General features: G+C 38.1%; 1 protein-coding gene across 2 annotated transcripts in view; it reads left to right on the plus strand.

Annotated features, from left to right (window-relative positions):
• SPDEF (SAM pointed domain containing ETS transcription factor) overlaps positions 1-13,954 on the plus strand; it is a 30,165-nt gene that overhangs the window by 810 nt on the left and 15,401 nt on the right. The window contains exon 2 of one of the 2 annotated variants that reach the window (XM_087929595.1): positions 1,042-1,138. The exons of the other annotated variant lie outside the window; for it this stretch is intronic. Coding sequence (XP_087785721.1) covers positions 1,060-1,138 — 79 coding nt within the window. The 5' untranslated portion in view covers positions 1,042-1,059. The remainder of the gene's footprint in view (positions 1-1,041; positions 1,139-13,954) is intronic. 2 annotated transcript variants of the gene reach the window in all.

The raw sequence follows: 13,954 nt of genomic DNA on the forward strand, positions 1-13,954 counted from the left end.
TAATTAAGTAGTGCCTATTCAGCTAATGCTAATTCAGTACTGACATTGTGGGATCATGTTTCTTGCATTAATATGCAGATCCAGTAATGTACAGTTTGTGGTAGCTGCCTTATACAGTATGTTACAGAAATTATATAGAAACAGACACCTCTTTTGTCCATTGTTTCTCCTTAGCTAGAAATAGTTTTGTTATTTCTTTTGCAACTGTCCATGTTAGATTTCTAGAGAATGAAAGCTGAAATTCAAATTCAAGGGCTGGGGTACAATATCTCCCTCTAGATTGTACTAACTATATTGATCTCAGGATGTCATCTGCCTACTATGATGGGAGTCAGCTGTAGTGCCCTATGGCTTGAGAGGAATAGATATGCTCTATTGCCATATTAAAAAACTGCTTCCCCCTTAATGGATATCTACTTGTAATAACTAAGCACATAAATAGTGATTGCTATGAGATGGAAGGTATTCACTAAAGTTACATTTTGCAATGTAGTTTTTTCCCTATTCCTCGTGTGAGTAACTTCTCATTTCCCATTCTCAAACCACAAGCAAATTGGCATCATGTTCGATTTTTTCTTTCTTTCTGTGGTTATGCTTGGTTAGTGAAACACAAATGACAGCTCACCTGCCAAATCCTTCTCAACTATTTCTCATGGGTCCAGGATCCTTGTGGGGCAAGAGTCTTCCCAGGAGAGGGAAAAGGGTTTTTAAATAGGGGCTTCTCAGCATTTTGAGGAGAACATCAAGCTCTGCTGCCCATCTGGGGCATGCACAAGTTTATGTTCAGTTGACACTTCAACCACTCCCCATACTGTTTTTGTCTCAGAGGTAATCAATAGAATGCAGGTGGAGAGAGGGCAATCTGACCTTGGGACATGGAGACTTATGTATGAACATCAAAGCCAACCCAAAATAGGGGATGCCATCACCCATGCATCTCAGCAGCAATTCAGGTGAATTTCTGGGTGTTGGTTGCCACCTTCTCTGATCTAGAGATAGGACTGAAGATCTAAGGCAACATGAACATTTCTCCAAACACAGGGTGATAATTTCTGGAAAATGAACATAGAGAACTTCTTTGGTGGGAGATTGGGTGATCAACTGAGAATTGAGAATGAAATCCTCGGGAGACATAAAGGTGAGAATATGCAAAGGAATGGTCCCAGGAATGGTTCCCTGGCATATACCTTTAAGGACATAATTAACAGAAGTGTGTTTGCTTTTTTCTCAACAAAATTTTGGTTACTTCTTAGACTTTATATTGGATATAAATGTAGTCATTGCCATTAAAAATACGACACTAGCAAAATATTTTGTTCTTTGATTATGGGAAAATTTTGGAGATCAGAGCTTGAATCAGTTTTCAGAGTGAGCATATTGGATAATATTGAGCAAGTCTCAATACTTCACCAGTAAAATGGACATACGGACTCATTCTAGGTAGCTGTGAGAATATCAGTCAATTATTCTGCCCAAAGCTATTCATCCTTGTATCTTAGTAATAACAACAATAAGCAACACCAATAAATAATAGTACAGTTGGGACAAGGGGAATATCAGTGAATGATTCAGTGTGTCATTCTATTCATAGTTATTGTAAATACTGTAGGATGAAACTTTGTTTTATTTATATATAATAATATATTGTTTTAAGGATTCATTTTGTTTTTTCATGTAATTCTTGGCATGTATTTAATAATAATAAGCTGCATTGTGAACAGTACTGTATAGAATCAATATAAGAGCAAGTGGTTAGTATTATTAATATTGCTACAGAAAGGTTCTGTAGTTACAATGTGACTTGTTCACGCAGAATAAGAAATTTTAGCAACATGATGAAATGATTTTTCACCCACTGGGTTGCAGATATTTTAGCTGGGTTTTTTAAAAAAGCAAAATTATTTAATACTTGGGGTTTATTAGTATCTTAAGAATTTGGAATCAATTCTACCCTTGTACAAAAATCCTTTCCTCAATTTTCTTCCTACAAATGGGGACAATACTGCCACCCCTCTGAGATAGTCGAACTTCTTCCTTTGAGGAGATGCTACAGGTCCTTAGAGTTGTATCTTAAATATTTTGTGGGGAATAGCAAACAATTTACAAATGAAATAATCATGAAGAGGCTATAGTACCAACAACGTTATATCTATTAACATCTTGAATTATGACTTCCAAGTCTGATGGGTTAATGCATCTCACTTCTGAAGAGAAGCAACCAGATGTGACTATTTAAAAATATTTTAGCTTAGTTCCATTTCAAAAGTTCACACCTTACTTTTCTTATCAGTATTTTCTTAAGCATAATGTAAATTAACACAGCTGTGAGTAATTATATTTCTAGACCTCCAATTATAAATGTAGTTGACCAAGTTTGCTTTAAATAGGTGTGGATCAGAACCAGGGACAGTTCTCAAAGACTTAGCATTTCTTTTTGCCTTTGACACCTTGTGAAGGAGAGTTTGCATCTCAAATTATGTCAACAAAAGGAACATTCTGATCTTGGAGAGGTTTGTATGGTGCTTGGGCTCTTCAAGATATGTGAATTCACAATGACAATGAAATCAAATCACAATATAAAGTTTAATCTTTGATGGAAATAGGTACATTGGCTATAATAGATGTTGAACCTCTACTATAGAGTAATACAAGTATGCAGTATATGCAAAACTCTTTCCGTATATCTCAAACCTCAAACAAAAATCTGATATTTGGAATGTCTGACAATTGAAGTAATGTGGGAATATTTTGAGTTCCAAAGATTGCATCCTATGCTTATAGGATGGTATTGCACACTTCTTTGGAACTAAGAATATTTTCACTTTGCCAGATAAAACAAGGTGGACAGACACTATTTTAAAGTTCAATATGATGCATTAGGATCTTTAGATGTGTACTACAGAAAGACTATAACTCCTAGATTTGGGGTGGATGGATAAAAATTCAAAATGATTTTTTTTGCTATATGGACAATAGACTGGACTGAAAAATATTTTTCCATTTCAGATCTAGATAAACTGCAAAGCTCTGAGTAACTCTGAAGAATTTTTATAAAGTCTGAGAAGAAGAATAGGATGAACAAAGAGGAAAGGGAAGCTAGTGGTGAAAGATGTAGGAAAAGCCCTTTCCCATATTTTAAAGTCTTTCTAATAGATAGATAGATCTATATTGCCATGCCAGATATTCTCAACACAAGAAAGGGACCAAAAAACAATCAGATATCCAAAACTGTTTGGGTTTTTTTTTTTTTGTTCCACTCTATTTCCACCCAATATTTGAGATTTATATTTTTATTTGAGGTACCTTTTTTATTCAGTCTTGTCCTAATGGCACTTATCATGGCTGAAGAATCGTCTGTATGTTTTAAAAAGAATTGAACACAACTGCTTAGGCATACAGTGCTTCAATTTGGTATCTTTTAAAAAACTTCCTTCTCAGTTTGCCTCCTGCTGTGCCAAATACAACCTAGCCATTTGGATTTAGAATTATCTGTGGTTATGCTGCATTGGTTTTTGTGCCCCATTTTCATTTCAAGCAGAGGTCTCCAAACTTGGCAACTTTAAGACTTGTGGACTTCAACTCCCAGAAAGACAGAAGATGACAATTCTATATGGTGACTGGACTTCAAATCTGATGTTCCACAGCATAAAATACTGTTCAGGGTCAAACAACCAGGATTTGGTGCTTTTTTGTGGATTCTAAAAACCTTTCAGATATTTGTTTATATTGACTATACATAAAAGGATCTATTGGAGCTGAATAATACTCAGAAAGAAAGCTCCTCTTGGAACCTGTCCATGCCAGATATTTGACACATTTTCAGTTCACTGTGGATCAACTGAATGGGATTTTAAGCCAGAGCACTGAAGTAGAAGAAGCAAATCATATTGCCAAGGTGACACTTTAAAAGCATGCTCTGCATTGGAAAAATATTCTTTTTAGGGTGTTACGTGAAGCCAGAAAATAAACTTAAAACTTAAAAGTTAGTCATGGTTAAGTGGATTGTGCAAACAAAGGGATGACACCCAACAGTAAGAATCATACAGTAGAATCAGAGCTAATTAACTGTTAAATGTGTAGAGAAACTCTTGAGTGGCATTCATGAGATATTGTCTTCAGATGATGGAACCAAAGGCGTTTCATTTTTAGCTTACATTATTCTGGGGAAGAGGAGGCAAATATAGCATGTCCAGCACATTGATATGATAGCTTGAAGTAGAACTTCATCTGCTTACTAGTGGGTTTTGTTATTTTGTACTGCTTCCTTGCCTCATTTTTGTTTAATTTGTTTATTTGTAACAAAGTACAGTAGTGTTTTCTCAACCTTGGCATCTTTAAGATGAGTAGACTTCCAGAATTCCCAAGCCAGCATCACTCTCTGGGGAATTCCCAGAGCTGTAGTCCACTCATCTTGCTGAGGTTGGGAGCACTACTATATCGTAAATTTTGTGGCTAACCAAAGATCAATGAGACAATGTTTTAATGTGACAAGCAAATTTTAACAATGCTTTAATCATATTGCTACTTTCTTCTAGTCCCATTGTTACTCAGGTTGTTTAGATAATCACTGTAAATATCAGAGGTTAGACCAGAGTTTGGGAGCCCTCTTAATCATTAGACTATAATTCCACCAATCCAGACCTTTAATGATATTGGCTGGGATTTACTAGAGTCTAGGTAGATTTGAACTACTTGGTCAATTACAATATCTAAACAAAATTTACTTTTCAAAGAGTAATAAGTTCTCCATTCTGATGTTGAATTTTCCACCAGCACTTCCTCTGTTACAAAGTAAAACCTGAGATGTTCAAGATGCTGATCTTTCTGTCTGTTTCCAAATTCTATCCATCATTTTGGTGCAACATGATGGTCTCCCAATGTCTTTTCTCTTGCGTTTCCTTGTTATGCAAGACTGGATCAAATCTCAAAATAGTTAATTTACATATAAGATGACTTTAGTCTCCAGCTCTCTCCAAAGTGGTGGGACTGACAAGAAGGAAGTATGAGGAGAAATGTTTTCATGATTAATCAGTGTTTGGTTAAACCCCAAGGAACCGGATTACATCTGAAAGGTTAGCAATGAGATCTCAACTGTAACATGGATTGATAAAATTCAAAGTCCACACATCTGATGTCCCTGAGATAACTAAAGTAGTAGTAATTATATATGTGCTGCTATGATCCCAAGCAGATCAAAAAAGAGAGGTTTCAAATCAGGCTGGAACCAATCCACACAGCCCTAATAAAAGGGTCAGACAGGAAAAAAGAATATGTTCTGTTTACATGTCATGTTGAGTCAAAACATGGCTTGCTTATGATTTATCACTTTAAATCATAATGAATTTGGTTCATTGTATTTTGCAAATTAAAATTTGTGACAGTGTGGCTCAATACACTGTGGTTGCTTAAACTAGAATTAAGCAAGCTATATTTCTCATGAGGTAAATTTTTGTCTCAGTGTTATGAGGAAAATGGGCTGAGACAGAAAATGGGCTGTTTTTTCATCATACAGCCTCACCCTGAAACCTAGAGTATCCCCTTGGTCTAAGCCTTTAATAATTTGTGAAAACCAGTTTTTTTTCTGGATGGCCGTCAAAGACAGATTGTTCCCATTTGTTCTCTTCCTGGTAATCAATAAATTGTAATTAATGTTTGCTTGGGTTTTATTTTATTTCAATCAATGTTGTATGTTGTATTATTTTGAATTGTTTGGGGATTCAGGGAGAATATAATTAGTGTGATTGTGTTATTAACTTTTAATGAGGTTTTGAGAGAAAATAATGTTTCAAAACGATAAAAGTTAAATGGAAACAGAGAAGGGAAATCACAGAAAGGAAGAATGTGTTAATTATGTGCCTCGTTGATTTGGGTGATTCATGATCTATGCATACAGGCTCTGAGTTCTGCTGCCAATGTGTTTTCTGGGTGTTTATATATTAAAACAGCTGTTGAGTTGGCCTTGAAAGGGAATTTATTGCTTTAGACTCTCATTTTAGTGTTTCAGTAAACCACCTTGTTTGGAGCAGGTAACTAGATCTCCACCTATCACATAAACACTGGCAGCAAAGAATATATGCCAAACCCAGAGAAAACCAAACAAAGATCTCCACCCTTAGAGTACAGTATATTTTATTCTGAACTTATTTAGGCTTTTCACTCCCATAACCTAGAGATATCGTTCCTCCTGGCTTGGGTTTTTTTCCCAGGCCTTAAGCACTTGGTTTTTCAGAATTAGATGTGGCCTCCTTTCTGCTCACTGATAAAACATGAGATTTCTAATGACAAGACTCCCTCCCTCAAAGCTTTAATCTTATCCCCTTAAACTCAAGTTAGAGTTGCCTGCAACCACAGATAGGCATCACTGGATAGCTATGCTGTGAAGAGGTTGATGGGTAAGCATAGGTTGCAGATAGCTGCAGATGGGAGATGCATAAGTTGCAGATGGATGCAGATCCCAACTGCCCTGCATGCTGATTGGTTAATCCAAAGTCCTGTCCCCCCTAGCAAGATCATAAAATTTGCAGAAATATAAATGGGACATCTGTGCGACCATCCCCAAATGACAGATGCATATGTTCCCTGACATGTAGTGCCAGAGAAGTCTGTTTGATCCTTTCATCAACCAAAGCATCTTTCCTCCCTTTTCTACACTTGATAGTTTTGCCATCCAAGTAGCAATAGCTGACTTGGGAACTGGATTACAGTGGGCCTGTCTGCCTACGTGCCTGCCTGCCTGGGTTGTACTTGTGTGCTTTGACTATAATGCCTGCAAAAAAACTTGGAGGACCACTAAACAGGGCAGCAAATAGATTTTTCTCAAGTAATTGGTTTGCAAGAAGAATATACTCTTTATTGAACTTATTGCTTGTTGTTCTGCAAGAACACTGTTAGCTCATATTTCATGAATGATGCAAATGTGTTAACTGAAATGCCTCTGAAAATTGCTGACATCTGGCATTATAAAAATTAAATTGAAAAAAGATAAAATAAATTCAAGTAAAATACAATACAATATAATACAGTGGATTAAGGAGATTTGACTTTATGTAACACTAAGCACTAAACAAATCTTTTTTTTATTCTGGCTTTATAGCAGCAACATTGCTATAAATAGTTTGCCTTAAGTCTAGATGGCTGAAATACAACTTCCAGTACTTCCCTAGCCAATATGGCCAAAGTTGAAAAAAGTAGCAAATTATACTTCAGCAATGTCTGAGGTAATTTTCCTCAAATTAGACATGTTAAATGCAATACAAATAACACAAGATGAAATAATAAAGACAGGAGAAAAAAAATAAATGAAATTAATGGAGGCCATTGCAGTACATAGTTGGTGGAAATTAATATTCTGAGTTATTGATGCAGCATCAATGTTATAAGGAAGGATGCACTGATCTATTGATTGATTATGGGAGTGTAGGGGGAAAACAGATATCAGTTGAGACACTGTGTAGTTGTATGTTTTAATATGGATTTAGATTTGATGATCAGTTTATCCAAAAATGTCATTTTTGGTACTGCTACGACTATACATATTTTCTAGTAATACATGTTATAAATTTAGGTAGGTTTTTGTCGACCAAAGAATATGCAGGGGCAATGACAACTGTGAAAATTCTGCTTTTTTGTATAAACTTAAATGCTAGGGATACCCAGTGGGAAGGGGTTGTGTCTCTGTGTTTCCCAGACAGATATTGTCCAATTCCAAATCTCTAGTTATTTGTTCTGGATTAAATTAAGGCTTCAATAAATCTTGCACAAATCCAGCCCCCATATGGTTTATAGAACAAAAAGGAATTTGGTAACAGCTTGCAAGTCTTGAATCCTAAGAAAGACATTTGCCAAATTATGACAGTGGGGGTTTGCTTGGAAGTGGGATTAGATCATGCTTCTGCCTTGACCACAAGCAAAAGAGATAACAAAGGAATATGATGTGAAATGTTTTGAGGACTTGACATTCACAGGGATGTATCTGCCAGTTGGCCCCTCTCTGTCACTTCCCATGCTCAGCTTGTCCACATCCTGTTCAGGAAAACTCAAAATGCCACCTGCAATCAGCCTTTCAAACAATGCATGCTAATACAGACCTGAGGTTTAGAGCATTCTATTCATCAGGAGCACAAAGGCTTTCAATCAGATGGAGCAGAACTATTTTTCTAGCAGCACACTTTCTTCTGCACACTTTTGAGAACTAGAATGCAAATGTGGTGAAGGCTGCTCCAGTTGCCTTACTTATGAAGTTACCTATCCCTTGCTATACTATTAAACAGTTGTGGAGAAAAGAGAAAAGATATTTATGGGATGTTTCTGATAATTGAGTTTTCTTTGTTGAATTGAGAACCATTCATCACTATCCTCTCTGCCTTCCTTCCTTCCTTCCTTCCTTCCTTCCTTCCTTCCTTCCTTCCTTCCTTCCTTCCTTCCTCACACATTAAATTTATATGCCACCCATATAAATTATATATGGGTTATAATTATCAAGACAATTACGAATAAAAACAATAAAGGACATACAAAAATCAGCATAAGAAGAACAATGACGGCAAGAAAATAAACCTGTAGAAAAACACATAGATAAAAAGAGGTTTTGATCATCCTCGCCAAAGGCATGGGCAAACAGCTGGATCTTTAGGGGTCTTAAAAATACCAGTAGGTGGGAACTTTTAAATTCCAGGAAAGACGTTATTTCAGAGGGCAGGTGCTGTTACAGAGAAGGTGCACTTCTGGAATCTAGACAGATGGCATGGTTTAATCAATAGAATCGGGAGGGCATTAACTCTGCTAGATCGAACTGACCAAGCAGATATGAAGTCATTTCTCTGCTTCACACTCCATTCACAATCTATGGTCTGAACACACAGTAACATAATGGTAAACCCACAGCAACATACCATAGAATTCTGGGGAGAGAACTCTTTAGCATGTAATAGAAAAGTACTACTTCTAATGGATTAGAAATCATAACTAAAGGTCAGATATGAAGTTGGGAATCTTAGGAACTTAGATCTTTGAAAGAGAATATGTATTGAATACAAGCTGCCCAACAAATTTTAAATATATTAAATCAAAGTCAAGATTACCTTCATCGTTACATCTTGACTCTGCCTTGCTGTGGAAGTACAAATTCCAGCAGGCCCTGAAGGTTGAGCATAGACCTTGATACACTCCTCCACTCCAAAGTTTTGTATTCCTGAGCTAAACAACTTTGTAGCAGGTGATTGGAAGGATCTCTGTTTAAAATCCTGCAACCAATACAGCTAGTCCTCGACTTACAACAGCTCATTTAGTGATCGTTCAAAATTATAATGGCACTGAAATAAGTGACTTATGACCATTGCAGAATTCCCATGGTCACATGATCAAAATTCGGATGCTTGACAACTGGTTTATATTTATGACTGTTGCAGTGTTCTGCGACCTGCTGACAAGCAAAGTCAACGGGGAAGCCAGATTCACTTAACAACCATATTACTAATTTAACAACTGCAGTGGCTCACTTAAGAAATCTGGCAAGGAACGTCATAAAATGGGGCAAAACTTACTTAACAAGTTTCTCCCTTAGCAACATAAATTCTGGACTCCATTGTGGTCGTAACTCGAGGACTGCCTGATATAGCAGCCTGTATTTTCCCTGATAATTCTCCAAAGGTTAATATACTCAGCATCTGCCACTGAACTGTAACCCGTCTGAGCATCTGTTCTTGATTTTCAGGTGATGTGTTTGAAATGCCGGGTAATTAAAAACCTTTGTCCACGTTGTAACTAACTTGCACTTCATGTGCAAGGAAGGAAAGGAGAATGTGCTTTGCAGAGGTTAGGCTGTTCTTATTCAGTACAATGTTCTCAGGAAGATCCAGACGTCTGAAGATCTACAGCTGTGATAATTTTTAAAACAGTAGCTTCTTCATTGTAGTCTACTATTGCCTTTTAGGCTCATCAACATAATTCTGATTTTAAAGCTTAATCAGATAATCCATTTCATTAAAAACAATTACATTTTAGGTAGCCTGTGAATATTGACTTCATGGGTTAATTATCATAGTCAGATAATATACAACCGTAGAAAATAAGACTATATTGTGTTTGAAGTGTTGACTGAATTATACACTGCTCAAAAAAATAAAGGGAACACAATGTAACTCCAAGTCAATCACACTTCTGTGAAATCAAACTGTCCACTTAGGTAGCAACACTGATTGACAATCAATTTCACATGCTGTTGTGCAAATGGAATAGACAACAGGTGGAAAGCATAGGCAGTTAGCAAGACATCCCCAATAAAGGAGTGGTTCTGCAGGTGGTGACCACAAACCACTTCTCAGTTCCTATGCTTTCTGGCTGATGGTTTGGTCACTTGAATGCTGGCGGTGCTTTCACTCTAGTGGTAGCATGAGACGGAGTCTACAACCCACACAAGTAGCTCAGGTAGTGCAGCTCATCCAGGATGGCACATCAATGCGAGCTGTGGCAAGAAGGTTTGCTGTGTCTATCAGAGTAGTGTCCTGAGCATGGAGGCACTACTAGGAGACAGGCCAGTACATCAGGAGACGTGGAGGAGCAACAACCCAGCATCAGGACCACTATCTCCACCTTTGTGCAAGGAAGGACAGGAGGAGCACTGCCTGCAAAATGACCCCAGCGGGCCACAAATGTGCATGTGGCTGCTCAAATGATCAGAAACAGACTCCATGAGGGTGATATGAGGGCCTGACGTCCACAGGTGGGGGTTGTGTTTACAGTCCAACACCGTGCAGGACATTTGGCATTTGCCAGAGAACACCAAGATTGGCAAATTCACCACTGGTGCCCTGTGCTCTTCACAGATGAAAGCAGGTTCATGCTGAGCACATGTGACAGACGTGACAGGGTCTGGAGATGCCATGGAGAACGTTCTGCTGCCTGCAACATCCTCCAGCATGACTGGTTTGGAAGTGGGTCAGTAATGGTGTGGGGTGGCATTTCTTTAGGGGGCCGCACAGCCCTCCATGTGCTCGCCAGAGGTAGCCTGACTGCCGTTAGGTACCGAGATGAGATCCTCAGACCCCTTGTGAGACCATATGCTGGTGTGGTTGGCCTTGGGTTCCTCCTAATGCACGACAATGCTAGACCTCATGTGGCTGGAGTGTGTCAGCAGTTCCTGAAAGATGAAGGCATTGATGCTATGGACTGGCCAGCCCATTCCCCAGATCTGAATCCAAATGAGCACATTTGGGACATCATCCACCAATGCCACATTGCACCCCAGACTGTCCAGGAGTTGGGGGATGCTTTAGTCCAGGTGTGGGAGGAGATCCCTCAGGAGACCATCCGCCACCTCATCAGGAGCATGCCCAGGCGTTGTAGGGAGGTCATACAGGCACGTGGAGGCCACACACACTACTGAGCCTCATTTTGACTTGTTTTAAGGACATTACATCAAAGTTGGATCAGCCTGTAGTGTGTATAATTTTGAGTGTAACTCCAAATCCAGACCTCCATGGGTTGCTAAATTTGATTTCCATTGATAATTTTTGTGTGATTTTGTTGTCAGCACATTCAACTATGTAATGAACAAAGTATTTACTAAGAATATTTCATTCATTCAGATGTAGGATGTCTTATTTTTGTGTTCCCTTTATTTTTTTGAGCAGTGTATTATATTCTGTAATTTTTAATATCTTCATCAGGTTAGAATTGCCTAAGTAAATATTTTCAGTTCTTCAGTGCCCCACTTTTTAACCTCATAATGATGTGGGCTAAATCATGAGCAGGAGGAGTGAGAACAGGTATACCCAGTTTCGTTTCAAAACAATTCAGACTGTAAAAATGGCCTTTAACTGTTTTGCTTGATTGACACATCATAGATCTCTGGCCTGTGGCAAACAGTGATATTTAATTATTATTTTATTTACTGTACATGATTCCTTCTGGGGAGCAGATATGAATTCTAGCTGCTGAAAGGAAGCAAAGATTTAGGGAGGGCAGTTTGAACTGAACCAGTTTGCAGGACACATCTTCAATAAAATTATGTAACTATACTAAATATGCATTATTTTGAGAGTCACTAACGATCACTGCTGTGCTCCAAAAAGTTATAATTCTCGTGCATCTAGAAGGTGGACAGATCCTAAAAGATGGATGCTGTGTAAATCATGATGTGGTAGCGGAGAGAAATCCCTGCACATTCTCTGACGCGGGTTCATTTATTATAATTTCATTGCTAAAATGAAGTAGGAGAAGTTTTGTAAACTCTTTCCATCTACTTTGTGAAGCAAGAAGGATGTTTGAACATTGTTTTGCAGGCTACTTGAGAGGGAAAAAAATCCTGCATTGTTATGTTAGGCATTTACAAAGTACTAACTAATCTTAACGAAGATTAGGATACCAACATTCTGATGAAATAGCAGATCGGGCATCACCATTATCCTGGAAATATTTTCACAAGCGTTTTTGGGTAGGCAATGAACTGGGTTGTTTTCCCTCCCACAAGCACTATATAAAGATGATTCCTACCCTTGAATACACTTAATCTACTTTTAGAATTTTAACTGAGCTGATATTTTTTTGACAAGCAAATAATATATTTCTGAACAGGAAAAGGCACTACTTCTTACTATTACCCATTCTTTTCTGCCTGATCATGGAGAATTCTCATTTGTTCTCCCCCCGCCCCATATTAAATTTCTACACTTTCAACAGAATCTATTTCCATACAAAGCAACTATCTTGTGACTCATTCATTTGCTGAATGAAGAGAAGAGCAGGTGCTTCTTTTCTGGATAATGGATGTATCCAGCCTGCCAGGTCTTGATGCTCAGATGTTTGAAATGTGCTAACTTTAGCTGGTATAATGTCAGGATAATCCTATACAGGTCTGTTTATAACTGTTTCTTATTGAATTAACTGGCTTACTCGCAGCTAAACGTTATGTACTTGTATTCGTCTAGAGAGAATGAGACAAGCTTTCTTATGCAGCACACTGATCTGTTTGTATTGGATTGTCACCAAGGGCCTGGACTGCTGGAGACCAGAAGTATGGCATTCAAAATGCACATGTTCTTTCGGTGGCATATATGGAAGGGATCAGAAAGGTCAAGAGATTGGCTATGGCCACTGAATCAAAGCCTGACCCTGTTCAGCATTGACACATGCACCAAAAAGGCAAGGTTTTAATAATAATGCCACAACTACCCTCTTGACTTTTTCGACCACTGTGTAGATTACTTTTGCTTTGCTTACTGCTATGTTCACCCTTCGTTGATGAACTAGAATGACTACAGAATACTAAATATAGTCCAGTTTGAGTGCAATTCTTGATGAACTACAAGGATTCATCCACAAAGTTTTTTTAAGTAAACATGTGGAAGGCATTTGCCCTTGACTTCCCAGACTAGATTATAATTCTGCACTTTATTCATGGTCTCCTACCCAAGGGTTAACCCAGTGTAGTTTTGAGATCAGCAAGGTATTTCTGGAATATGTGTGGTGTTCCAAAATATTGAGTAGATGAGTAGTGGGAAGGGAATTACTTGTTTGATTTTAGCTTCTGTGCAGTGTTAGAAAAATATCTAGGAAAGAAGGTATTTGTGAGCCACCTACTCGAGCTTCTACATTCCAGCATGATGTCTCCAACAACAACCTTTTGACTGCACTCTCATTTCAGAAGAACCCCCTCCCCTCTCCTGTCATTCCCACCCAACACACTTTAAGCCCTCAGGCTTTCTGTTTGGTTCTGCAAAGGTTGTCATGGAAATCCAGCAAGTTCATCTACCACTCTGCTGAGCCCAGGCCATTTTCTAGGACCAAAGACAGATGGAAAGGATGAAAGATTAAAATAAAGACAAGTTGAAATGTTCCACCGGAATATGATTTCAGAGCGTAACAGATCAAAGATCAAATTGGATGCACTGCATCTCTTTGCCTTTGCATTGACTCAGTTGTGTACCTAGCATACTGAAAGACAGTTTGTTGCCTA

The sequence above is a fragment of the Pseudonaja textilis genome, chromosome 3, assembly GCF_049901715.1.
Source record: "Pseudonaja textilis isolate UNSWEBS1 chromosome 3, rPseTex1.2, whole genome shotgun sequence".
NCBI lineage: Eukaryota > Metazoa > Chordata > Lepidosauria > Squamata > Elapidae > Pseudonaja > Pseudonaja textilis.